We start from the raw sequence: 27,298 nt of genomic DNA on the forward strand, positions 1-27,298 counted from the left end.
CTTTTCTGTCGCGAAATATTCTGACATTAAGAAAGAGTATAAAAGTAGTTGAGGGGGTCGTTGTGGGTGGCCAAAGGGTGGCAAGTAGGCGGGGCGTGTTGAGGTAGACCGCCACCGCCGCCGATGCCACCAACCAGGAAAGACGGCGGATTTTTGCCCTCAGACCGACGTCGTTTCTTAGAGGTTTACCGACGCCCGAGACGCAAGCGCGCAACACTTATAAACGTCTTTTCGTCTTTTTTATGAGACGCTGCCTCTGTCACACGCTTACGGAACTCTTCACCCCTCTTTCTCGCTCTTTTCTTGAAAGAATCTTTCTAGCTGCGTCCTTTTTCACTCGGTTTTCTTGGTCCCGCTCTAATTCCTCGCATACTTGGGTGATGTAAAGGTGTTTTGATGATATATTTACGGGACAATTCGGGGCTGAGAGAAGCGCTCGTAGGCAGGGACGGCTTTAGGGTAATACCAATTTCATTAATGAGATGGATAATTTTTACGTTTTTCAATGGACTGCTCAGCTCGAATTGAGTCGTACGTTTGAACGATTAATTATACTATTGTGAGACGCGAAGCAATACTGAAAAGTTTGATCCGAAAAATGCAATATCTGAAGAGTAAATCAGAGTCCTGGGGAAACTATAGCAATAGAGGCATAATTAATTAATAAAGGGGGGACATTCTGGAATGCTGAATTTATCCAAATAACGGTCGGTTCTTCTTAACTCTTTCCCCTTCTAAAGCTCTAAAATTCCTTTTGATGTGTTTCGACACTAAAACTGATGTACATAAGTTGACTGAATTAAATACAAAGAGTCCGTCACTGCCGCCGTTCGATTCACAATAGGGGGTGATACGGGTATGAAAAAGATAGGACAATAAACCTGCGCTTATTAAACGTTGCACCGTTGAATCTGTTACAATTTGTTGATTTCAGCTCTACTTCGTCAAGAAACGGATAAAATTAGATTTTTGCTGGCAACTTTATGTTGCTAAATATTAAAACGGAATAGAAAATTTATTCCGAATGAGACATTAGTGCATTTAAGTAGCTCCGGCTGGATTCGGGCTCCGTCTTGTTTTCTATCACTATAAAAGATATTACAGGCAAGTGCTACTTAGTGCCTCTCTCACTTTCAGTAATCAGATCGATCCCGAATTATTAGCAAGTGAAACTAGCTCCACATCATACATGTGCGTCATTTGAGAATATGGAATCCAAAAATTTTTCATAATTAATTAGGGGAGGAAGTTATAGAAGAGATATATGAAACGCAAAGCAACTCTATTCCGACTGATTTTAGCCAGCAAAAACTATTCGTCACCTTTCACCTAACCCAAACAATCCATCTTACTAAAAGAAGGTATAAAATTAAGAGTACAATAATCTTGTAGAATAAACTGTACAGCTACGTATTTCGACTAATTCTAATTACGTCACACTGTTTTATCTTCACGAAAGGCTAAAAAGACCGTTGGTCGGTTATCAGATAATTCTGTTTGTTGCTTAATATTGTCCAGCAATCCAATCCGTTTTTACTGAGTAACTATAAATTTCAGTCATTATTAAAAACTGCCAGAGTAATAATATCGGCAGCTGATAAAAACATACAGGAAGATGATACATACGTAGTATATGGTCCCCAGCTTCCAGTGTGTCTGACTCAGGAATTGATAAAAAAGAAATTCTTTTTGCAATGTTATATGCACCCAAAATAGAAGCTGCTATGGTGAGTACCGGCTTTAATTAACAAATTAAGGTGATTCAATACACTTTTAAGATCGATACTTTCACTGGAGAAAAACTCTTTTCTCCGGGTTATTGCAAAAATCTGTGAACTTAACAAAGACCCTTCAAACCCTAACCCATAAAGGTCAAAACGCCGTTATCGCCGTCTGTAGCGAAAACTTCTTGGATCATTTTATCCCTATGATAGCGGCTTTGCTCAATGGTTCCGTTACAGTCCCGGTGGGCCATTTTTATACGACATAGGAATCGGAATATATCCTTACCATCAACCCTCCAAATTTAATATTTTGTTAAAAATAACATTGGAGGAAATCTTCCTTCCGAAGAACAACAAGTGGCCTTTTATCGAACATGTAACATCATTGGTCAGTATTCCCCTTAAAATTAGAAATGATCATGGTAACCTACCTCTGATGTTAGGGCAAAAAACCCTCAAATTCTGATTGTCTAGATAATGAAATCGTATATTTGAATGAATTTGTTGATATTGCTCTAAAAGATAGGAATGTCTCCAAAGTCCTTCAAATCAGCAAGAGAGGATTCCAAAAAGAGAGTGGCTCCCGTTATGAATTCTTCCGATACCACCGAATTGTCCAAAAGCATAGCTCTCACCCACCAACGTTTGAACGTCAGAATGCCCCAAGTTAAAGGAGATTTCAGTAAAATCACAACTTTGATAACTTCCTAGGATTAATGCCCTTTCGCAATTCTGATGGCAATCTTCCAGCCTTTGATATTCTCTTCAATGGCAGGACCACAGCCGTGTTAAAAAGGTTCAATAAGGATTCCTGTGAATCTATATATTGCTAAAAACAATCCAGGAATACACAATTAAGTATTTAGCAGTTTCGCTCCCAGTAGTTTTGTCTTTGGTCAAATCCGACAAAGTGTTACATTATGATTTAAGTTACGTTAAAAGCGTAAGAAGTGGCGTGGCGCATTTGAGTAAGGATGTTGAAGAAACTCTCTCTTCAAGATGAAACACTCTCTAAATGTATTCTCACATACAGAAAAGCGTTCTTGAAGACTAAAGGACGTTATAACAAGCCAAGGATATGGTTTCCTGAAAATTATTTTAGCAGTTACCAGCGTCCCTTTAGGCAAACCACCATCGATATTTTGTGGGAAGTTAGTGAATTTAGTACAGATATTAAATTCGCACTTAATTTCGGAAAAAATCAGGGATCTCCGAAGTAGACAATTTTTGGGTGCAAATGAAGTTGAAGAATTCTGCTGAAAGGTAAATCATTAACTCTTCAGTCGAAAACCTTATAAAATCAAAGTTCTCAGGTAGACAAACTAATGATAGGCTACTACAAATATAAACAAGTCACCAAAGAGTGGTTTACTTCAGATGGGTGATTTAGGAATGGTGAACTCTAATACTACGATAAGAATTAACATTTCTACATGATGGACAGAATGAAGGAGGTAAGTAAATATAAAGGGTTCTAGGTAACTTCAGTTGAACTTGAAGCTATATTAATCCATCCATCCTAAAATAAGTGAAGCTAAAGGCGTGGAGTTGCCTAATAAACTTTCTAAAGAACTGCCCCTTGCTTATGGGGTGAAGGAGAAGGAAGAGTTGTCTGAGGCAGACGTTCAAGATTATGTTAAGGGTATAACCATAAGTCAAGTTTTTACTATTGGAAATTATATTATGATATTTTTAGGATTCTTGTCGCTCCACAAGCTCCTTACAGTGGGGGTGATTTTTGTTGAGCCTATTTTCAGGAATCTTATAAAGAAAATAGTCAGGAGGGAACGAAGGAAGATGTTGCAGAACATTTATAAGTCCAAGTTGTAATACATATAATGACATTTGTTGTGCGAATTTCAGGACGTAGCATCATTACTAACTCAAAAAAGATATCAAAAGACCAACGATTTCACGCGCAACAATAAGCAAATAAGGACTTTCTACTGGCATCCATAGCAACAAAACCAAAACGAAAAAACCTCAACTGCCTGATGGATATTTTAGTGACAACTGTATTGATTTTAAAGTTTCAAGCAGTAAAAGCGTTTCGTTTTCCACAAATTCGTAGAAAAATTATCTGATATTTCACACTCGTTGCATAATCTGCTATTTTATATTTAGTACAACGTGTAGTTTTTGAAGGTAGCTTACTATTATTCAAGCTTCAACAGTGTCGTAGGATCTCATTTATGTCTTACCTAATGCTAATTTAATAAATAAATAAATTTCGCACAAAAATAATCGAAAAGGGACATTTTTCAGTCATTTTTGCTAACTTGACATAAAACATTTCGTTTTTGGTATCTTCATAAACGTTTGACGTTCGCATTGACATTTCACATTTTGACATTTCACATTTTGACATTTCACATTTTGACATTTCACATTTTAATATTTTACCTTTTGACATTTGGTGACATAACACAACCTACAAATTAAAACGTTTAAATGTTAAAACGAGAAACTATTTTTTATATATTTTAATCCAAGTTATTAGTCAAACAGCTTGAAGGTATCGTTTTTTCACTTTTTTTTTTAAATCAGTCCAAATGGACTTGGAAGGTTAACACTTTAGACAAACGATTTCTAGAACCAAAAAAGTCCAAAGAGACAAATGTTGGAAATCCGTCAGGCAAATAAAGAGACAAGAGGTGTTGCCAACCGAACATCGGAAATCACGCTGTTTTCCCTGACGAATCGTTCATGCAAAATAAATAACGCGGCAACAACTCACACACACCCCAATGCTCGTGCCACATGCAATTCCAGAAAAGGAAAACAACAATCATGGCATAACAAAACGTCAAATCTATCGAAAGTAGACGACGACGTCGGTAAACATTTGCCGCCTTGATTGCGCCCCGTCAACGGATCCGGCAGTCCCTGTGTTTGATGCGTTTTTTTTCCTTTGCATTCGACGTTCATATGTTTTCGGTTTTTTAGATTTTAGAACGGGAGAAAATCCCCTTTTTTCCATTGAAAAGCAGTAGGTCATGGAACATTCATATCCACCTCACTTTTGGAGGATTTGACTGACTGGGAGCGCCCGCAGTTTATTTTTTACGTGTCCCCAAATTATTTTTCTCGCGCACTCAGTTCATTTCTATGTGCCCGTATTTGATTTTTTACGTGACCCCATATAATTTCTCACGCGCCCGTGAGTTCGTTCTATGTACCCTAGTTTATTTATCATGTGCTCATAGCTTGTTTTGTACTTGCCCTCATGTTAGTTTTCACGTACCCGTAGTTTATTTTTCAGGTGCCTGCACTTTATTTTTTACGAGCCTTCAGATCGCGTGTGTGATCAATGGGCAACTGATTTACAATTAAATGAAAGCGGTTAGATATTACTTACGAAATTACAGGTAGAAAACTTAATAAACTAAGTATTCTCACAAGTACCTAATTTTACTGCCCAATATTCATGTCAACAATTTAAGACCTCGGAAATAATTGAAATAAAAGTAGTGATGCACTTAAATAGATACGGTACCTATCAAATAAATCTTATTGGCATATCATATTTATAACGATGAATTAGCTGGGAAAGCTGCTTGCGTTAATTTCATGACTATGTGACGAGGTTAGGTACTAAGTTAGCCCTTTCAAAATGCTTCTAGCATGGCTCGTGTCCAGTTAATCATACTAAATGCCCGTACTAAAAACCCACTGTAAAACGGTTCTCTGCAATTGTGCTGCAAAACACACAGTACCGGTAGTGCCAGACAGATGGAGTGCCGCACCAGTAACATGCGCATGCACTAGTATCGTCGAGAATGTATAAATACGACCGCGGAGCGCAGCACGCAGCATCTATTGAGAGCGTTCCGTGCTCCAAGAAGACTCGGTTCCAGCGAGAAGGTTCTAATATAAATTGCAGGAACCGAAGGCAAGACGGATTAACCGCATTCGAATAAAACATGGCAGTTGCGATGTGGATTTGTGTCTGTTTGGTAATAGAATTTCAAACGCCACCATGTAACTCGTTGCGGAATATGACATGATAATTGTAACCCGCCTGCGCTCAGATATTGCAAGACAGTTCTGAGCGGCATTTGTGTACTACCGATGACTTTCTGACTCTCTTCGTTAGTTGCATTTCACCAAAGATAATAAAATATTTGATTACGCCTATTGTGAAGCATTCTAATATTTATTCGATAATTACATATGTACGTCTAAAATGGAAGTTGCTGAGGAATAGCCAGACAGATATAACGAAACATATTTCTTCCCCAAAAGAAAGCCGCCACATGCCCTTAGGTCCTCTAAATCCTAATCACGTACTATTCAGTGTAAGTTACAAAGTCTTGAAATTTTCCGGTGTAACAAACCGGAGTTAACAAGGGGAGCAAATGCACCCCGGAGGCCCTGGAGACACACAGTGGCGCAGGATTCTGCTTTTCGGGTCACTGGGGCCGTTGCGAGGTGAAAAGCATTCTTTAGATAAGTAAAATACCTGCCGTTCTATAGACGCAAATAGTAGATTTAATGATGGTTTGAATACTTACATCAATATATTGTGAACATTGCAGTTCTTGAGGTTGTTAGTCGAATATTAGTCTGCCAGTGCGGCTCTGTTCGTAAAAAGTTACCAGCCGGGCAACCCAGCTGCGATTGTCCAATTGTCTATTTTCTGGCACATAGCTGACACTATTTCGAAATATTCAATTCAACCTGTGAATGTATTTCCTAACAAATAAAACAATTAACCATGCCCTGAGTTTTTTCGTAATTTTAATTGATTTTTTCTATGATAACAAGGGATAACAGGAAGGATCCAGCACGTCCTGAATTCATGGACAATAATGAATCCGACAACCAAGAATATCTAAATTCGGGTGACGGTATTTGCCATAGCTTTCCATCACAGCTGAAGACTGACAATGAATCATTAATTATGTCAGGGAGGGCAATGTTTAACAAAAATCTTTATCACTTTGTTTTCTGCTGTTTCGTTGTCGGTGTCAATTTTGCATTATCGATTCAGGTTTTATTTAGAACGGCTCAATAAGTATTTCATTAGTGAGTTAACAGTAAACTTCCGAATTAGTATAAAAAGTTTTAGGCTTAAATTCTATCCGGAGCTACGTAGTGTCGCTATAATGTGGAATAAGATGCTGAGACTCGTATATAGTCTTGCCAAAAGCCTTTTAGAGCTGATCATTTGGTATTAGGAGAACATTAATTAAATACCTCTGAAACCGTAAAATGAATGCGAAATGCACATAAATCGATCAAATTGATGACATTAAGTTTTCAGTATGTTGAAAGCGCGGAAATTATCTTGGTGTTCTAAAAATACTAGATGTCGAAGATTTGCCTGGATCCATGAAAAGAGAGCGCGAAACTCAACTAATTCGACCAAATCTATCAAACCGAACTTCGTATAAGTTCAAGCACGGAATATTTGATTTACTACCGTGATAAAAAAAATAAGATTTTTATAAAATGATTTTTTTTTAATGCTTTCAAATAAATTTCAAAGTAGCTCTATCCAACGCAATGCACTTATGCAATCTTTTTCCCAAACCTAGAAATGGTCCGAGAAGTTTTTTTTCCGGAATGGCCTGCAGTAATTTCTTCAATTCGGCTTTTATCTCCTCAATCGAGTCCCCAAAACGGTCTTTGGTGTTTGTTGAAAAACTAGAAGTCGAACGGTGCTAAATCATATGAAATGTGGTTGTAGAGTGATTATGAGTAGAGTTTTCGTTAAAGTGTTCTCTGCAGTGTGGAACGGTGCATTGTCGTTGTACAAAAACCAGGAATTATTTGCTCATAATTCTGGGCTCTTGAGGCGAATATCTTCACGCAAACGGCGCATAACGCTCAAATAATATTTCTGATTAACCGTCTGGCTTGCCGGAAGAAACTCGTAATGCAAAACATCTGCGATGATTGAAGAAAACTGGCAACAGGACATTGATTTTTTGAGCGACTTTAGCGTAAATTTGTCGATCTTTTTTCCATCTCTTGCACAAAAAAACCGTTTTTTTCTGGAAAACGGTCTATCCTAACGAGATGAAATAAGAGAATACTTTAACTTAAAAACATTTGCGATTTAGCAATTTGATTTAAAGAATTAATAAATGTTGCAAACAAAAAAATAAGTCAAAAGTTATGTAGAAAACTGGCTCTATGTGCCCCCGATTAAAATCTACGGTTATTAACACAAAAAAATGTTTCCAAATATACCAAATTTCATAATTTTTTGCGCAAAGATGTTTCGAAAATATCGAGAAAAAAGACATCTTGAGAATTCCCAGAGGAGTTCTCGCCCCTTTAAGCGGCAATTTTTTTTGGTATTATTTTCATTTCTAGAAAACCTTCCCAAATATTTCAACGTTATTTCTTGATACTCTGTATGACCCAGAATTAAACAATATATATATTTCTAGATTAAACGTAAATCTAACGTCATAAAATGATCCAATAAAAGCACTTCTATTCAGACTTCCATGAATCCTCTATATGACATTTAAAGTTGACGAGACATGAGGGAGCTGTTTACTACACCAATCTTACCCCGAGCCAGGCCAGAGGGGACCCGAAAGCAAATTTAAGGGTAAATAAATTGAAAAGTGACATCTTTTATGATAGTGCGCCCTCAGGGTATTATCGCTAAAATCAAATGTACCGGAGGTATTGGAGCGACCTCTATTAGTTTGCTTCCGTGCCCTCTCCGTGGTTCCCTGAGATAGCGTGCCACAGAACTAAGTTTTGCTAATTACAAGGCCAAAATGCATGAAAATATCAAGCAAAATCCGAACACAATTGTTAAAATTTTAACGAGACTTATTAAGCTCCAAATCCCCTTTGGAAAAATGCTCTGCTAAGTGTGTCGTGGCCCAAACTGGAATTGGAAAATCTTAACGAGAGCAATTTTTAAATTTCCTGGAATGTCTTTCGTCGGCGGCATCTTGAAGGAATTGCCTCGAATTAGCCAATTTTATATCTTGGGGCTTCTGCTATTTCCTGCTACTCGACAGAGACAGCAGAAGCGTATAAAGAAAATTAAATTTTACAGTTCCGAGGCAAAATTGGACAAACTCAGATTTCGATTTAGGACAATAGGTGTCTTAAAATAGTATCAGTCAGAGGTTAACGGGCTGAAACGGTTCGAAATAAGGATTCGTTAAGTCGTGATACTTGATTTGAATTTTCAATAGAAATACTTGCCTCGATATCAAGTTTTTCCGAAGGTCTAATCGCTTGAACGTCTTCTCAAGTTAGAGGTTTTCGCACACCAAACACCCTTCTTCATGAATAACTAAAGCCTAAAAATTTATCTAGGGTGGTATGTAGATCGTACTTAGCGCTTTAATTCTCTTTCCTTGCACATCCCTCACACCACTGCTTTCAACCCTCTCAACCCCCATCAACGTCTATTAAAGCCCTCTCGAAAAACTGAAGAAAAATCGCCCTTGAATTAATAATCACCCATTAGGAAGTTTTTCCACTGTGCGGCAAGAGTGTGTGAACACCCAGGGAGAAATCTCGCTTAATGTTTAATTACTTCCTGAAAATTTTATCGTATTTTAATCTCAAAATCCATAAAGTTTAATCACGTTCCTCTAAAAGGTTCTATTGTGACGAGCTACGTCTTTACGCGGCATTTCGGAGTGCCACATTTCACCCTCTAATCGACCCCTGCGACAACTAAAACAATCACCCCTTTAAGCAAATGAGTTTAAAACGGGCGTAAGTGAAAACTTCAGAATCCCTTTTATTTCTCTAAATACTCCATTTTACACCTCTTTTCTTACAGGGCCCCAAGTTGCGTCGTCCCGATTTATAAAGCCTACCGCTGCGATCCTTCGTCATTTCAATGATGTGCAATTTGTCACATAATATCTCACCCCCTTGTTTCACCCTTTAAACGACGGATCTCGGTGACGACAGTGGAAATATGGGCCAAGTTAAACAGTGACGGAATCTGAATATGGAAATCCACAGAATCTGGACCAACTGCCCTATAGGAAACTACGTAAAAATAAAGAGGCTCCAAAATATGGCTAAAAGACATGCCTCGGTTGGCGAATGAGTAATTAATGCGAAGATATCGTTGTGCCCTCAAGAAAATTTGACCTGATCCGAAGTAATGAGCCCAGCCCTGGAGCGTTCTTATTCTTAGAGCCAGGCGTTGTTGGTGTTATCCTTTTCTGACTTTAATCCTTTCCCTATTTTAATCCTGACTTAAAAGCTCTCTTGTTCCTTTCAACCCTTTTCCTGCTACCGGGCAAGTTAAGGACGCAGTTTCGATATTGTGTTTCACATTTTGATTAAACATCTTTCCGAATGTGCGGCAAGAACGTCTGCTTACTGAACTACGCGTAAAGGATTCACGGTGCAATATTATTCAATAACGTATAGTAATTGCAAGCATCGAAACGCTCCCTTCGGGGATTTAGCAAGGCCATAAAACGTAGTCCGCACTCAGCGCTTTTCTAAAAGGACAGGACAAACTGTAAATTGAGCAAGACGATAAAAAATCGGGAAATACGTGCTTTCAATATGAAGCGATGAAGTAGAGGTCGGGCAACTTTAGGGCAACTAACATACCGCCAATTTACCGGCTTCCAACCCCCCAGGACCATAAAAAGCCAGAGATCTGTTTCCTTTGAGATGTAGCCCTCGGGCTGGAGGCGAAATGAAAAATGAAGTTTACTCAAAATGTTTGAAGTAATGCCGGATTATAATAAAGGACTTTGTGTGCCGATGTTTAGGGGCTGTCTGTGATTACCCGAGTTTAAACAGAGTAAAAGCTGGGAAAAGTTGTAAAGGCGACCAATTCACTTCAGTCTGGTGTTTTAGTGCTAGGTTGTTACCCGTCTTGAGATCACAAGGAATTTAACACATATTTAAATATTTCATGTAGGGTAAAAGTGAAATACGTAAATATCCTTGTCACCGGTTGTGCACATTCTCAATTCAATTTTAAAATTGTACGAATACATGAAACATCAAATATTCAGAAGGTGTCCTACCCCGACTTCACCATTTTTCATTTTTAGTCCCTCAGCTCCTCCGAGTTCCTACATTTTAAAGAAAATAAATACACTCCTGCATACTGTAAAAGAACAAAAGGGAATATTTTATCAGCCTCCTTTTATTTCCTATAATATTTTACAGGATGGCCCAAAAATATACCGATAATCTTTAAGTGGTGGTGGGGGATATCAATACAAACTTTTTTCCTTTAATAAACATATGTCCGCAAAAGCACTTTTAAGGTTGTCGAGCAAATAAAATATTTCAAGTTATATCAAATAACTAAATTAGTTCTTCATTTAGTTGAACACGACTGTCTTTAATTGAACATTTTTTTTAGTGTTTGTTGGGAAACACAAACATTTCTTTATCACAGTTAGACATTCCAAAGATGCCAATATTAAGACCGTAATACGAATTATATGTACATTATGATTACGCATAATAAATTGGCATGAAAATAGTCATTTTGTTGATTTTTAAACGAAAATGAACGTTAATATCTTATTTGAAGAACTTACCGATATGCACCGATAGATTGGAAGAAGTGATCCTATACCCTGGCCCACGTGTTCTTCTAATCTTAACACCCTGGATTTTTTCCTTTGGTTTACTCAAATCTCTGGTCTATGAAACACCTATTCGTAATAAAAATCTCCTGGCGAGAGTAATGGCGAGTTTCACACATCCAGAAGCTATTCTCTGAATATTCCATAAAGTCCGTAAGGCAATGAGTCAACGGTGCAATATTTATATTTAAGAAAATGATAAACATTTTGAATAATTACTGTAAGCCATCGTTTATTTATCAATAAAACAACATCTAACATGAACAAGTCATGATAATAACCACAACCATGTTATCATGTTTCTGCTCAAACGGCTCATTCCTGAACATACGTTTATTTAAGAAAAAAGTTTGTATTGATGTCTCCCATTATCCTCTAAAATTTGTCAGTATATTTTTAAAACACCCTATGTATCCTCTACAGTGTGTTTCCTAAATGTTGGACAAAAATTTAGGAGGCTATTTTCAAAGTAATTTTAAGAATTATTTGTCCCTTCGCGAATTTAGGAAAAATGCTTTGTCCGTTAGATAGATAGTGATAAATGTTTTTCATAAAATTTATTAAAAACAACAATAATTGTTTAAAATGACTGGCGCCAGCTTGGATGCGTGCTTCTAGTCACCTCATTGGCGGCCGAACTCTTCCAAAAAAGCCAGGACTGTTTTTTATTGAATTGCACCCATCAATTATGCGATTTTTCAAATCTTCCATATTTCCCACTGGATTAGTATAAACTAATGAATTTAAATAACCCCATAAGAAGTAGTCCAGAGGGTTCAAGTCTGGGGATCTAGCTGGCTATAAGTGAGGCCCACCACTACCAATTCAGCGATCTTCAAATTTTCCTTAAAAATTCGCGAGCAATCCCACTAAAATGCATTGGTGCACCATCGTGCATAAACCACATTGCATTTCTGGTTGCCAACAGTACATCTTCAAGAAATTCAGAAAGCGATTGTTCCAACAAGTTACAATAAACTGCGGCTGTAAGTCTTTATGGTAAAAATATTGGTCCAATTAGCCAACCACCCACAATTCCAACCCAAACGTTTATCGATAATTGGTGTTGAAAATGAACTTTTAACTATTTTAATAGAAAAGAAAAAAATAGTCAAACATTTATTACCTCGTATCTAGAGAACAAAGAATTTTTCCTAAAATCATGAAAGAAGGAAAAATTCTTAAAATTACTCAAAAAATAGCTTTTTAAATTTGCCCTAAAATTTAGGAAACATCCAGTATATGCGTTTTTACATGACGAGTGCCATTTTAGTAATTCAAATGCCCACTCATAAATATCTACATACACATACGTATGTATATTTATTCAAATAGAGCACAAAGAAAGTAAAAATGTTTTGACTATATTCTGGTTAAAAAAAAGTAACCATCTAGAGGGTATCAATCATTTAAGAGTAGGAGGCATCAGGTCTGCAGAATTTTTACTGGTATACTTATATTATCTAAAGGTGTTGCTGACATAAAAGAAGTGTTTAAGCTAGAGGTGATTGAGTCTGTCAGAGTATAAGTCTGCAGAAAACCTAGTAATGGGAAAAAGAAATACATTATTTAATTCCACAATAGTAACGCCACTTTATGAATGAAGAACACACACACACACACCAACTTAACCCGATAGACTTATCCAAGGTCCGTGATAAGGTCGGACTCTTCTCAACACCGGACTCGGGCTTTAAAATATGACATTGGAACCTGGCCGCACGATGTTAGGTTTTTTTGTTTGTTGTGTTTTATTGTATCTTATAGAGACAACCCGTCTTCGATATCCATATGAGAGTACTTTGAAAAACTTACCAGCAAAACAAACTTCCATATTTCATCAGAAAGCCCGTTTTGAAAAAAGGGGGAAAAAGAGTATAAATATTGCAAAGTGTAAACCGTCCATTGAACATAAGTTTTCCAATACCATGTACATAAATAGGTACCTACATATATGCAACTGCTGTATACGTAGGCTATATGGGCAATTTAATGTTTATGCGTGACGACGCACATACCTACTTTACCAACGTTAATTGACCTTGCAAAACCATAAAAATCAACTAGTGAAATGCCCGTCTTACATAGGAACCAAATATCACTCAGACATTTTCTAGATTAATTCGAATTAAGGATTTTAGTTAGATAGTAACACAAAGTGCTTTCAGTTTTTAGTTTGTTTTATTAACAGAGATATTAACCATTAATTAACAATAACTTACATTCTCACATCATACATTCTTAAGACTAATCCATATGCTCATGTTGAGCATGTTGTTCAGATTCCCTCCAATACCTCTGTACAGTTTCTAATGTCCATTTGCACACCCTCGATTTTGAAAAATAATAACAGGAACAAATAATAATGAACAGCCAGGATAATATTAAAAACATATCAGTCTCTTGAGATGGAAAGGTGACTACTGGGCCTGCAAAGTCTTGTGAGATGACCACTGAGCCTTCCTCAGGTTCAATGCCAGTAAACATTTTGATAAATTTGACAAAAATCTCAAGGTTATAATCAGAACCATTATATTTAACAATGGGTCTTCCATTATGAAACAGAAGTACAGTTGGAACCCCCACAATACCATTTTGTGTGTTAAACAAGTGGTAACGCATAGCATTTATTGCCACCATTTTTACATCTGGAAAAGCCCTAGGTAAAGCATTAAAATGTGGGGCTGCCATACCAGAAAATGGACAATTTTTTGAGTAAAATAACACCACAATGCATTGGCCAGGAGAATTTTTATCTGAAGCCACTTCTGGATCTCGAACTAGAAGTTTTATGAGTTCAGTATCATTGACTAGTTGCACGGCAGTTATGTTTCCTCCCTTTAAACAATTAACCTGTCTCACATTCGAAGAATTTGTATTAGTTGAATTATTGAAATCCTCAATTGTTACATTTGAAGGAATACTGCCAGAGCTGCTGTTGAGGAGTGATACAGCATTTTCTGGGAATACTGAGAATTCTGGTTGAATGTCTTCAAAAATTGGCTCTAGATTCTGGCTATCGGCTTGTTCAACTTCTTCAGTAATTTCCTGATTGGTTTCCTCTATTGCTGAACCATGGCCTATAGCAGGAAATTACTAATTATACTTGGTTTTTATAAGTTATATTTGATACTGTACACAGTTATCCAAGACTGGATTTAAACGAGGGAGATCACACATGTGCAAAATAAGTAAAGAAACAGTTCTAGCTATCACACTACACCTGGTAATGGTAATAGCAAGGGCGAAGACGAGTGGAACAAAGGTTCCACACATTTCTACACCCAACCCTGGACTAATGCATTGGTGCACTTCCAATATTAACATTCAACATTGTTTTTATAGATTCTTGAAACTTACCGACGCTGAGAAGGCAGATTAAGGTGAAGACCTGCATTACTAAAACATCGAATGTATGTTTATTAAATGTATTAATTTTAAGAAGTATTGAAAAGTAGCAAAATACTCTAGAGGACTTGTTTGTATTTTCGTTTCCACATTTTACTGTTTAGTTTTGGCTTTAAAGCACATTTGACAATTGAGACATTGACATTTCTCATTAATATCTAAGAGACTTTTCGAATATATGATAAAAGATTTAGTAGAGCAACTAGAACAAACACAGTAATTAAACCCGATATTTGAAAGTAATCGTCATAAATTTTTCATTAAATGACTAATAGTTATTATTTTCACCTAAGGTAAATACTAATCCTTGTGATTATATCAAATTAATGAATAAATAATAATTTATTAATTTAATAAATGTGTTTGAAATCTATTAAAAAATTATTCCCGAATTAATATTGCGATTACCTCGTGTCAATAATAATTATCTTGCTGGTAAATTTGCAAAAAAGTTTAAAATCTATAAATAATTTCGATTGAAACTAAAACTAAAAATATGACTAAAGTTCTTTAGATTATAATTTATTTCTCCTATATAAAAATTACACAATAAGCTCGGTAAGCAACGGTTCTCCCTTCAAAGCTGCAACGATATTCCTCGCAGTAAGAATTCCCATGTCATTCCTAGTTTCAGTAGATGCGCTTCCAATATGCGGCAAAATGACACAATTTTTGAGCTTAAACAAAGGATGGTCCAACGGCAGTGGCTCAGGCGTCATGACATCTAATCCAGCACCCCAGATCGACCTGGTTTCCAGTGCTTTGGTCAAAGCGTCTTGATCCACCACTCCTCCTCTACTGGTATTGACAAAAACTGCGGAATTTTTCATTTTCTTGAAAGCGGCTTCATTGAATAATTCTTTAGTGTCTGGAGTCAAGGAGCAGCTTACGCTTATGAAGTCACTTTGACTAAGGAGTTCTTCAAAGGTGACTCTAGTTGCACCTATTTCCTGGGCTGCTTCTAACTTATCCGACCTGTTATAGTAGACTATTCTGCTGGGAGCGAAAGGCTTGAGTCTTTTGGCAATTTCTTGGCCGATTCTTCCGAATCCAACAATGCCAACTGTGGATCCTTTCAAACCAGGTCCGCACATCCAAAACGGGGACCAAGCTTTCCATCCTCCGGTCCTGGCTTCCAAATTGGCTTCCAAAAGCCTTCGGCTGGTAGCTAGGAGGAGAGCGACCGCGAGTTCTGCAGTAGCATCAGTCAGAATATCAGGAGTATACGCCATTTTAATTCCCCGTTTTTTTATTTCGTGAACGTCAAGATGGTCATATCCAACAGACATGGTGGCAACTACTTTCAAGTTGTGTCCAGCTTCATTCAGAACATTTGAGTCGATTCTATCCGTAAGCATACAGAAGAGGCCTGATTTATTCTTGATATTTTTCAACAATTCATCTCTTGGGACTGGGCCCGGTCCTGTCCAGTAAGAAACTTCACAACTGTCAAGTGACGTCACATGAAAACATATGAGGAGTTAAGTGAGGTTAAATTTGGTGATATGTCAAACATTTTTTGTTGAATTTTCTTTTATTTTAAAGTTGAATTTATTTAAACTATTTTTAGTAATAGTTTTAGAACATTTGGATTACTTACGATTGGTTCAAAATATCAATGGCTTCTTTGTTGATCTGCCTGGTGACATAAACTTGAGGTTTGGCCATTTTATTTGTGGAAAATCTGCGATTTCCAAGAGAGGTAACAATGTGCACTTTCACTTTTGCAACCTTTCTGCCTACAAATGGAGCTGAAAAAAACTGGTCGATGATTATGCGGAGACTAGACATTGCGTTTTACGAATATGTGAAATAGTTTGAATAAACTTTTTACTGTTATATTAATACATTCACATTGAGCTAAAAAATTCTTTTGAGTTAAATCAAATGACACAAGATAAGGCGGCCGTACTTCATCACTGGCGGTTCATTTAAATGTAAAATAATGGATTTAATTTATAACACATACTCATTTCAGGTTTATACATGGTGTTTAGTAGAGAGATAGAAAATTTTCAAAGGAATATAGATAGATTCTTTTTGAATCTATATAACCATATTTGTCCTTATATAAAGTCTCATTGTTTTTGGAATAACGGCTAAAGAGAGAAAGTTGGGAGGGCAGAATATAAGGGACAAGTCAATGCATTAAGTCTTGATCTCATTAAAATAAAATTAACTAATAGTAGTATTGTTTAAGTTAGAACTAGGGCTGTAAGTAAATATCATTAATATTTATTTGAATTTAATACTGCTTATTTTCTTGTAAATAATATTTTCTTTTTTCTTAATCCTTTGAACTATAATTTTGTCATAATATCAAATCATTTCAAAGAGTACACACTAGAGTTCCTAAGAATTTTAATTTCTTGAGCTAACGCTGCATAAGAAAAAATTTTATTTAAAATGTAAGAATAAATTGGTGCCCAAGTAGTTTAACACATTAATTTATCTACATAATTGTTTGTAACAAAAATATTTAATTAATATTTGTTTTACTGTGTCATTACCCATATTAATAAGATTTTTAAAAATATCTCTGTAAGCTGCAAGTATTTATTATTAAAAAAAAAAGTTAAATTGAATTAATTGCATCAATTTGATTATTTCATATAAAAATCTAGGAAGGCAGATATTTTAAAAAACAATGAAACTTTGCATATGGATAAATATGGTTATGTAAATTCCGAAAGACCCCATCTATCTTGAATTAAAGAGTTCTTATAGCTTTACCAAACACCATGTATAAAAAAACCTGTTACTGACCAACTTAGAGAACCATTCTGTGATGATCTGGGATACCATTATCTTAGGTACGCTAATACCCTAAAAAGACTCTGTCATCATGCTGTATGTGTAGAAGTGTATTTTTGCATACACCTACTCATTAATAAGCATCTTACAAATTTCAAGTGGCAGAGAGGGAATTTGAATTCTTATTTAAGTGTAATCTCAGTTTCCAATGCCACTAATTTCATTTTTAGGTCATGTCTACATCCCACAGAGGAAGCAATACGTTTCCCGACTTCTTCACTATTAAAGGGCCAATCCCTACAAAAGTTATCCCTTTACAATTTGGGAAAAAAATATATTATCAATCCACAGTTCTAACTGAAAATGATAACTCTGAAGAAACAGAATTTAAACCACGTTTAAAACCTTACTTAGACAATGACGACGAAATGGTAGATTGTACCGATGTAGAACAAAACTATGATATAATTTTAACTAAATCGGGCAAATTCCAAACATCATTTTATGTACCTTCCAGTTTACTTCCTTATATTATTGGCGCAAAAAGGGCCAGACTAAATGCTTTACAAAAGAATACCAACACAATAATTAAAATACCTCGCATAAATGAAAAGGGAGATGTGATTATTAGCGGTGACTCAGAACGAAAGGTGGCTTCTGCAAGGACCCAGATAACCATTACAATGGCCCAACGAAAAGATAAAATGCCTCCCACACATTTTATTGCAATACCTATAAATTCCCAATCAATTACGGAGAATTTGTTGAAATTCCAAAAATGTGTATTAGAAAAGCCCGGTCGAGGAGTTACTAAATCTTTGTTTCAAAATGTTGTTAAACTACACTTAACGATAGTGGTTCTCACCTTGTTAGATGAGGAAGAAGTCGAAAATGCTAAAAAAACACTGAAAACTTATTATGATGAATACATATCTTCAGTATTTAGTAAGAACCAAAAGCATAAAGTAACAATTCAAGGCTTGGAGATTATGAACGACGATCCTTCAAACGTATACGTTCTGTATTCAAAAGTACAAATGCAAAATCCAGAACTTCTGAATAAACTTCAGGAAATGTGCAATAAAATTTCAAATCAGTTTTGTAAAGCTGGATTAGCTAAACGGGAGTTTGATAAAGTCAAACTTCACATGACAGTAATGAATACGAATTTTCGTGAAAGTGGGGAAGAAAAAATGTCCTTTGACGCTAGAGATATTTTGGACAAGCATGGAGATTTCTATTTTGGAGATTTTGAGTTGAGGCAGTTAGATTTATGTATTAGAGGTACCACAACCAATGATAAAGGGGAGCCTAAATATTATGACACAGCTACAACCATTTTAATATGAAATATAATGACAACAGTTACGTAGTTACCTACGTTAATTTATATTTTAATACATCCATCTAAAAATTAAATATACCCGTGTTATTGTTATATTATTGTGGTCCTTTTGTAGATAATCATTTGCTATAAAAAAAACAAATTTATAGAAACATAAATAATTTATTCCAACCTTGTCCATAACAATAGTAATTGTCGTGCTATAAGTCACAAAATACTGCAATTATAAAATGATATTACTGACGAATCATAAAAATTCGTAATATGTATACAGGGTGTTTCTAAATGTCAGGAAAAAATTTGGGGACTATTCTCTGAGTAATTTTAAGAAATGTTTCCTTTGCTGATTTTAGGAAAAATACTTCGTTCCCTAGATACAAGATCATTAATGTTTGACAATTTTTTTTATTTTTTATTAAAATGGTTCAAAGAAGTTAATTTTCGTTAAATGTTTGGGTTTGAATTGTGGGTGATTGGCTAATTGGACCAATATTTCTACCATAAAGACATACAGGCGCAGTTTATTGTAACTTTTTGAAACAATCGCTTTCTGAATTTCTTGAAGATGTGCTGTTGGCAACCAGAAATGCAATGTGGTTTATGCACGATGGTACACCAATGCATTTTAGTGGGATTGCTCGCGAATTTTTAAGGAAAATTTGAAGATCGCTGAATTGGTAGTGGTGGGCCTCACTTATAGCCAGCTAGATCCCCAGACTTGAACCCTCTGGACTACTTCTTATGGGGTCATTTAAATTCATTAGTTTATACTAATCCAGTGGGAAATATGGAAAATTTGAGAAATCGCATAATTGATGGGTGCAATTCAATAAAAAACAGTCCTGGCTTTTTTGGAAGGTTTCGACTGCCAATGAGGAGGAGACTAGAAGCACGCATCCAAGCTGGTGACAGTCATTTTAAACAATTATTATTGTTTTTAATAAATTTCATGAAAATCATTTATCACTGTCTATCTGAGGGATAAAGCATTTTTCCTAAATTCGCTAAGAGACAAATAATTCTTATAATTACTTAGAGAATAGCCCCCTAAATTTTTGCCTAACATTTAGGAAACATATTGTATAATGAACACATGAATGTGTATGAGTAGCAGTCTGAAAAACTGCATAAACTAATTTTCATTTATACTGTGAAGGATATGCTTAGCGGCTTTGAAAGTATTAAACATCAGCATTGCCACCGTCATTGGGCCTACTCCACCGGGTACTGGAGTAATATATCCAGCTACTTTACTCACTTCTGGAATAATATAAAAAAGTACATAAATATAATTTACCATTCTATATATAGTAATAATCCACAAAAATGCATTACTTTGTTTGAAAAAAATTACTGAAGAGTATTGCGATGATGTTTTAAGGACATTGAGAAAAATATTGATTTCAACTAGTTAATGTACAGCAATTTTTTTTTACCTTCAAAGTTTATATCTCCCACAAGTTTCGTTTTTCCTTCCTCAGTGGTAATTCGATTAATGCCAACATCGATAACACAGGCACCAGGTTTAACCATGTGAGGTTTTATTAAATTTACTACCCCTGCAATTGGAAAAAAATTGTCAACATTTTTTAAACTTCGGAAGCTAAAGAAATAGGTTCATGCTTATGAATTGGAAAGTTAAAAATATTTTGTCATGTCCCAATTTTAATTAATCAACTCTAAATCTTCATAGAAGTTCAATAGGCTACTGCTTTAAATGCCGCAAGTAGCCTTTACTGTTCTGTTGATTAGACTATTATTGTTTTTATAAAGCTGAAAAATATTTATTTATTAATAGCCGAATATAAAAACATGACAATAGTTTCCATATATAAGGTCGCTGATCCAGTATAATCTGGTTCGTTTTGCTACCAAATGACTTAGTTGTTCCCAGAATATAAAGTGGTAATTATCATAAAAATAAAAAACATATTCGTACAGCTTTTTTTACAAAGCTATTATTATGAACAACTGTTTCCGATTTCTCACTAATTCCATTGATAATATAAAATACATCAGTAGCTTAAAAACGTTTGCATCAATTTTAAGTACTCACCAGTGGCAGTGATAATAATATCTGCTTGCTTGGCGAACATCTCCAATTGCTCTGGCGGAGTGTGCCGATGACACAACGTTACTGTCGCTTCACAGCCTGGCAATTCATTTCTGGCATCAGAGTGTAGAAGAAGAACTATGGGTAAACCCACGTTTTTGGATCTTCCACATACAACAACGTTTTTTCCAAACGTAGGAATGTTATACCTATTTTACTTAAACATTAAAATACCTCTGAAATTAATCAGAAAAGAGTTCTTATACCTTTTAATTAATTCATAAACTGCCAAGGCCGTGGCAGGCACAAAAGTATCAGAATTCAATGTTAATTTTCCTATATTCGTCGTATGAAATCCATCCACATCTTTTAGTGGATGTACGGCATTACACACGTTCCGTTCACTCACATGCTCTGGCAAAGGTAGCTGTACCAAAATTCCATCAACTTCTGGATTCTGATTGAGTGTATGAATCTGTTTTATGATTTCTGCTTCTCCAGTTGAATGAGGTAATCTAATTGTTCTTGACTTAATTCCTATGCATAATAACTTTGGTTCCGGACGTGTAAGAAAAAAACGAACGGACTTACCAACTTCTAGTGCAGCTTTCATTTTAAATTCCACATATTTTTCACTTGCTGGGTCCTCTCCAACTAATATGGCAATTAAGCAAGGGTTTCGATGACCTTGATTTATCCATTCATCTACCTGAGTCTTCAGTTCGGTTCTAATATCTTGAGCAACTTTCTTACCGTCAATGAAGTTGGCAGATCTTCTGCAAATTACAAAATTTATTTTAGTTTCATAGTGTCGCACAAAAACTGGATAAAGAGTAAATACAAAAACTACTACATACAGCTGCCTTAATTTCTTTACACTGGAAAGTACCTCTGGCATGGTAATACCGTATCGAGTTTTTAATACAAGGCGGTTAGTGGTAGCAGAGTGCTAAAAGGAATACTACAAAATAGACTTTTAGAGTTCTCCTTTATATACTCCGTTAAAAACAAAAAGTGTGGTAATCTTCGGACCATATAAATGTTGTAATTAACCAATTCCAATTTATTTGCATCAGAAATGTTATCAGCATAAAATACAGTGGAGATATAGATTTGTTTACGTCATATTTTTGTTCTGTCTTTGATTCAGAAATGGATATGTCTACAATGGTGTAATTTTTGTGCAATACCTATTTAATGTTCTGTTATTATCACTGTAACGTGTGTATCCAGACCACTGGACCAAGTATGGGCAAACATGACAAACAAAATAACTTCAACAATTTCTAATGGTGAATTTATGATCTGTTAACATCAGACACTTGATGTTTATGAATTTATCTATGAGGTTATTTCATTACTTATACAGTTGAGCTTTATACTCACATTAAATCTCACATCTATCATTTATGATTGTAATTTTGAAGGGGTAATTTGAACAATGCTTTAGTGCTGCTTAACACTCTCATCAGAAATAATGCTTAAGATTAAAGTGTCAGCTACTTAAATCTTCAACTTACTGAGACTCAGATGGGCTCTTGGTGAAAAAGGAAAATCGCACACATTCTGTCTGTTTGAAGCCTCTTCTTAATGCTGCTGACTGTACACTTCTTGTAATTATATATTTTGACAGAATAAACATGTTATAGCTTGTGCATGTGTAACACCTTGTGTTTGCAAAAAAAATAATTTTCTTTTAGGAATCGGTAGTGTGGTAGCCATCATAACAATGTTAGACATTCATGATCATGTCAGGTGCTCCATGCTGTCATCTATGATGCAGAGCTTTACCAAAAATGCTCACAAATGATCAACTACAACAAGTACAAATTGTTCTTGTAATATGTTGCTAGGACTGAGAGCCTATTTATAAACTGCAAATCTTGCTTCCTCGAAAAGTTTACTTGATTTCCCAACTTAAATTATGATGGATTCTTTAGAAATATTCTAGGGTTAACATCCTATTTTAAAATTGATAATTCTCTGCAGGGGGCAATGAGGGGTCAAGTTTATCACACACCACAATTACAGAAAAACAATAAGTAGTGATGTAACCAATTTTGAAATAGTTTTATCAAACAATTTTTAATAGGTTTTTTCATGTCTTTGATTTGCAGTTTTCACTGAGGATGATCCTGCAAGGGAGCACAATTAGCAAACGTGTTTAAAGATAAGATTCAACCACATAGTCTGGGATGGAATGAGCAGTAAGCGGGCATGGCAGCTGCAGCCACAAAGTGGCTATTTAGGCCAAATAGATAGAAAAGGTAGATGATAGAGAGGCTTACCCGTCTGTAGTCATTTTAGAACAATTTTAGTTATATTTGGCATATAATTGGAAGTCGTAAGTAAAGACAAATAAAGAATTTTATTTTTTAATAAAAATTATAAAAATATAAAAATTATTAACAATAACAATACATAAAAATACAAAAAAAACAGGTGATGAATGTTGAAGTTGACGTTTAATTAACAGGCGTTTTCGCCTTTTTCCTCCAGGTATGGATTCGCGAACTCTGACGGTGCTAGAATGGTAGTCGCATATCGTTAAGGGCTCAGCAGTTTTATTATTAAAAGTAAATTAAAAATGTGATATCTAAACAGTTATGCTAACAATAAAATGACGATCCTTTCGGTGAATCCCCAAGATTCAACCCAAACGCATCATGGCAAAAAGTCGGCAATTTATGGTTAAGTAAATCGGAAAACTATTATTTCGTCCTTTCGCTAACAGTTGTATATTCAACCGTGCAGTATTCCATAAGCTATTTAATATAATCTAATAAAATTAATATAAAATAATCTTAATCAGCTAATAAAAGAATATGAAAACACCAAGATTAATGCCTAATTAAGGCCGCCAATCTGGTAAATTCCGGTTCTTTTTATTACTAACTGACCCAACAATTATCGTATCCTTTGTAGATTAAAAGTTAATGGAGTATTGAAATACGTCATATACGTTTCTAGAAAGAAAATTTTACTTGACATGAAAATTTTCCATTATTATTAAGCGTTAATACTCAAGTCCGAGTCTTGCCCTTTCATACTTCGCCTCCATAAGCCCCATTTTAAGTAATAATAAGTAGTTGCGTATGGTCACGGAACTATCTAAAAATCATAGAAGGGCTGATTTGCAAGCAGAACGGAGTATATCCATTCTCTGATAGGTAGATGCAGGGGGTGGGCCACAAGTAACGCCTCGGAATTTCATGACGAAGCTAAGAGATTTTTAACTGTTCCTTTTTTGAGACTTAAAAAGATGAACTAGGGCTACGTTCTAAAATTATTTTTAGAGTATAGAGCGTGTCTCAAACATATGTAATAGATAAAAGTTGCATTTTTTAATGGGGCCTCCTGTATATTATATCATTTTTGAATTGGACCATTAAAATAAAATTAAGTTTGATTAAGGTTTATGGTATCTAATTTTAGCGGTTTTGAAAATAATTCAGTTTTTGTAAAAAAACAAGATCATTTTCAACATCCAATCTCTCATCCCATATTCAAGTTTTTAAAACAACATTTTAATGGCAAACCAACGATGGGCCCAATTTTGACTGTAACTTTCCAAAAGCCAGCAAATCGTACAGGATGTTCTAAAAGTTGCTGCAAATTCGTACAACTTTCAATAACTTCTTTAATTTAAATGGGACACTCGATATGTTGTGTTGTTATTAGATGCCAAATTTACCTATCTATCGAATATCATTAGAGTTGCCTATACCTAGCTCTACCTAAAATTTTACATTTTTAGAAAAATATCTAAATACACTGTTTCTATATTATGCCATATGAATTTGCCAAGATATCCATCGAATTTTGATATTAAGTTACATTTCCATCCTCATTAGGTCTGTCATATTTAGTTAAAAGTAATTTGTTTATTCGAAGCATTTAAAGATTTTAATTGGAAAGATGTTTTCATATTCGGTACCAGAACGAATAGATATGATTATAGTAAGAGTATATGGCATCCTTAATCCATGAAGCAAGCATAATAGAACCATGAAAAATTGCCGCAATTATGCAGGTTGGAAGGTAGAAGTAATCAATGCGTCCTTTTAGTAGAGTCCTAAGCTCAAATCTCTATATTCGAACTCCATTTTGAGGAAAAATTGTTAGAAAAACTTGTTTAGAATATGGCTAGATTTTCTAATATTGTTGCCGAAAATCTTCAATTGAACAGTTGGGTGTCATTTTTCAAATGTAACCAAAGACCTAAAAAAAATCAAGAAGGGTAAGATTAGAAGATCAGGCCAGTTTTTTCAGTTTATATTTTGTTTCATTCAATGAAACCACAGGTTCGTCACTACCTAAGTCATCTTTAGCCCTTATTGAGAATCAAAAAAAAATTTACCTCAATTGCGAACACCCACCATCGCGTGACGAAGCATTTGCATGCAAATGCATACTTAATTGAACTTCTTACCTCATTTTAAAACAAGAATTTTTTGTGCATATGCAGGAGGTGTTTGTAGTCTTCCTCTTTAATCAGCCTTTTAAAACATACACGCAAAAATTAGGAAACGGGAAATACCTAAGTAAAATGAAAGTGACCTAGTAATAAAATTCTTGCTGATCAGGGACTTGTATCTACGGTTTTGTGGCTATAAGGAATATGATCTATCAAATAAATTGTGAAATGAAAATTAAATAATTGTGTTATGGAAAGCTTCAAAGAAAATTGCGGTCTAGGAGCATGATTCTTAAGTGCCTAAAAGATTTAATCGCTATCGAGATACTTATTGCTACTTGAATCCTCAAAATTAGTTGCTTTTTCTTCTAAAAAATAGGGGCATGACGCTTTCAAGCAGAAGTCCTCTATGTGCGCCACTGCTCATAAAATCAAAAATAACCTCATGGTTCAAATTAAATCCCATTGTCAATGGACCCACACCAGAATAGTCACCATCACCCATTACAATCCTCACCAAAGTCAAAGGACAGACCGTGAAATTTCGAAACGTCTTCGGCAGTACCGCACTTAAGTAGTCAGTTCGCAGCAAATCGTGATCAGAGCAGGAGTACCGCCCTGTTAGTGCACGGAAAGAAGCGCACGCGCGTATTTTCCCGGCATAGATCGCACCGGTTCAAACAAAACACACATGCACATGAGTTTGGTACTACTCTATTCTGATATAGTCTCCCATCCTGATGGTTTATGAATAATAGATAAGAAAGTTTTGACGCGACCGGTGGATATTCTTCATCTATTCGTCAGTCACCATTAAATGGTATTGCAACGCAGTTAATGGAACGTGTCGAGAGTTATTGCATTATTGACTTTGGCTCCTGTTGACCCGAAGAAGTGTGGTACCGTTGACTTCGATCGCTAATTCGGAATTCGCTGCAGGAGAGAAGGAATTTGTGTTGGGCCGTTATTCGGACAAGCATCTTGAACCCAAGCAAAGGTAAAAATGTGGTTGAGTTGTAAAAAGCTGTTTGAGTTGGGGTTTAGCAACGGTGCAAGACAGCACCGAACAATGAGTTATAAAATAATTTTAATTTGATTGGAATGGTAAATACCTGCTTCATAGATTTTATTTAGTATACAAGGCGTCATTTAAGTACGTAACCAAATTTAAGGGGGCGATCCTTTGAGTGGTTCTGAGACGGCAAATGAATATAATCAAAGGTCCGGTAATGCTTTATTTGTAAAATACAGGGTGTCGAACTTAAAAAAAAAATCATTTTTTCCTAAAGATCTTAATAATTCCTCAGTCGATTTTGTTGAAATTTGGCGATGTTTCTTATAGTTATTGTTCGAATTTATGCGTCACTGACTTTTTTGATACTTAATTTTTTTTTGCATTAACAACAAATTGAAAAGAAAAAAACGTTTTATTTTCAGCTACTTAATGTGAAAAAAATATAAAAGTTTTAAAATAGTCAGTGACGCATAAACAACAGTAATAACCATAAATAATATTGCAAAATTTCAACAAAATTGGCTAAAGAATTATTAAGATTTTTTCGAAAAAACCATTTAAAAAAAATTTGACACCAAGTTTCTCAAAAACGGAGCATCGGCGGTCCTATGTTTATATACACTTTTCATCTCAGAATCACCACTTGAAGTTTGGTAACGTACTTAAATAACACCTTGTATGAGGCTTTTGATATTGAGAAAGAAACACTAATATTTAGATCACGTTTTGTGGTGGCGGATTTTTACGACTTTTTATGAATGATTAGCCATGAGCGAAATAAAGAATAATTTCACGAAATTAAAAACATTGTTAAATTGCAAAATCTATCATTTATCGCTAATTTGTTTGTACGCATTTTCTGACATAAATTTTCAATTCTAGTTTCACACCAAAACACGAATTAAGTAGATCACTGATTCCTGTTTGATCCTATTTTATGACATGGTTGGCGTAAATTGATTTAGCGAATGAACATGTTCTCCAAAGGAATTTGATAATAAATTACCTTTTGAAGTCAT

The 27,298-nt window shown here is 35.3% G+C and overlaps 5 protein-coding genes and 1 long non-coding RNA gene across 9 annotated transcripts in view; 3 read left to right on the top strand and 3 right to left on the bottom strand.

The window, feature by feature from the left end:
• Positions 1 to 13,449: 13,449 nt before the first annotated feature.
• On the bottom strand, positions 13,450 to 14,827 carry bug (thioredoxin domain-containing protein bug). The gene is made up of 2 exons (XM_066297284.1): positions 14,648 to 14,827; positions 13,450 to 14,367 (listed from the first exon to the last, which is right to left on the bottom strand). The coding sequence occupies exons 1-2, from the start codon at positions 14,682 to 14,684 to the stop codon at positions 13,535 to 13,537; spliced, it is 870 nt and encodes a 289-aa protein (XP_066153381.1). The 5' UTR covers positions 14,685 to 14,827; the 3' UTR covers positions 13,450 to 13,534.
• Positions 14,828 to 15,201: 374 nt separating this feature from the next.
• Positions 15,202 to 16,626, bottom strand: LOC136347359 (glyoxylate reductase/hydroxypyruvate reductase). The gene is made up of 2 exons (XM_066297279.1): positions 16,296 to 16,626; positions 15,202 to 16,141 (listed from the first exon to the last, which is right to left on the bottom strand). Exons 1-2 carry the CDS (start codon positions 16,484 to 16,486, stop codon positions 15,238 to 15,240), a joined length of 1,095 nt encoding a protein of 364 aa, XP_066153376.1. The 5' UTR covers positions 16,487 to 16,626; the 3' UTR covers positions 15,202 to 15,237.
• On the top strand, positions 16,259 to 18,868 carry LOC136347358 (activating signal cointegrator 1 complex subunit 1-like). 2 transcript variants are annotated; one of them, XM_066297276.1, is made up of 2 exons: positions 16,259 to 16,397; positions 17,680 to 18,868. In XM_066297276.1, exon 2 carries the CDS (start codon positions 17,683 to 17,685, stop codon positions 18,796 to 18,798), a length of 1,116 nt encoding a protein of 371 aa, XP_066153373.1. In that variant the 5' UTR covers positions 16,259 to 16,397; positions 17,680 to 17,682; the 3' UTR covers positions 18,799 to 18,868. The 2 variants fall into 2 exon arrangements, with proteins under 2 accessions (XP_066153373.1, XP_066153374.1); XM_066297277.1 differs by lacking the exon at positions 16,259 to 16,397 and adding an exon at positions 17,004 to 17,508.
• A 68-nt stretch (positions 18,869 to 18,936) lies between these two features.
• Positions 18,937 to 23,291, bottom strand: Nmdmc (NAD-dependent methylenetetrahydrofolate dehydrogenase). Of its 3 annotated transcripts, XM_066297280.1 has the most exons (7): positions 23,136 to 23,280; positions 22,368 to 22,661; positions 21,439 to 21,623; positions 21,114 to 21,384; positions 20,851 to 21,056; positions 20,231 to 20,353; positions 18,937 to 20,054 (listed from the first exon to the last, which is right to left on the bottom strand). In XM_066297280.1, the coding sequence occupies exons 2-7, from the start codon at positions 22,487 to 22,489 to the stop codon at positions 19,927 to 19,929; spliced, it is 1,035 nt and encodes a 344-aa protein (XP_066153377.1). In that variant the 5' UTR covers positions 22,490 to 22,661; positions 23,136 to 23,280; the 3' UTR covers positions 18,937 to 19,926. The 3 variants fall into 3 exon arrangements, with proteins under 3 accessions (XP_066153377.1, XP_066153379.1, XP_066153378.1); XM_066297282.1 differs by lacking the exon at positions 22,368 to 22,661 and having other exon boundaries at positions 23,136 to 23,291; XM_066297281.1 differs by lacking the exons at positions 22,368 to 22,661; positions 23,136 to 23,280 and adding an exon at positions 21,705 to 22,145.
• LOC136347372 (uncharacterized) lies at positions 22,062 to 23,648 on the top strand. Its single transcript, XR_010733486.1, has 3 exons — positions 22,062 to 22,139; positions 22,965 to 23,114; positions 23,347 to 23,648. It is a non-coding gene; the product is annotated as an uncharacterized lncRNA (long non-coding RNA).
• Positions 23,649 to 25,831: 2,183 nt separating this feature from the next.
• LOC136347356 (SH2 domain-containing protein 4A-like) overlaps positions 25,832 to 27,298 on the top strand; it is a 45,596-nt gene continuing 44,129 nt past the window's right edge. Inside the window, exon 1 of the mRNA XM_066297273.1 lies at positions 25,832 to 26,261. The gene's annotated coding sequence lies outside the window, so the exon portion shown is untranslated. The remainder of the gene's footprint in view (positions 26,262 to 27,298) is intronic.

The sequence above is a fragment of the Euwallacea fornicatus genome, chromosome 28 (assembly GCF_040115645.1).
Source record: "Euwallacea fornicatus isolate EFF26 chromosome 28, ASM4011564v1, whole genome shotgun sequence".
Classification (NCBI taxonomy): domain Eukaryota; kingdom Metazoa; phylum Arthropoda; class Insecta; order Coleoptera; family Curculionidae; genus Euwallacea; species Euwallacea fornicatus.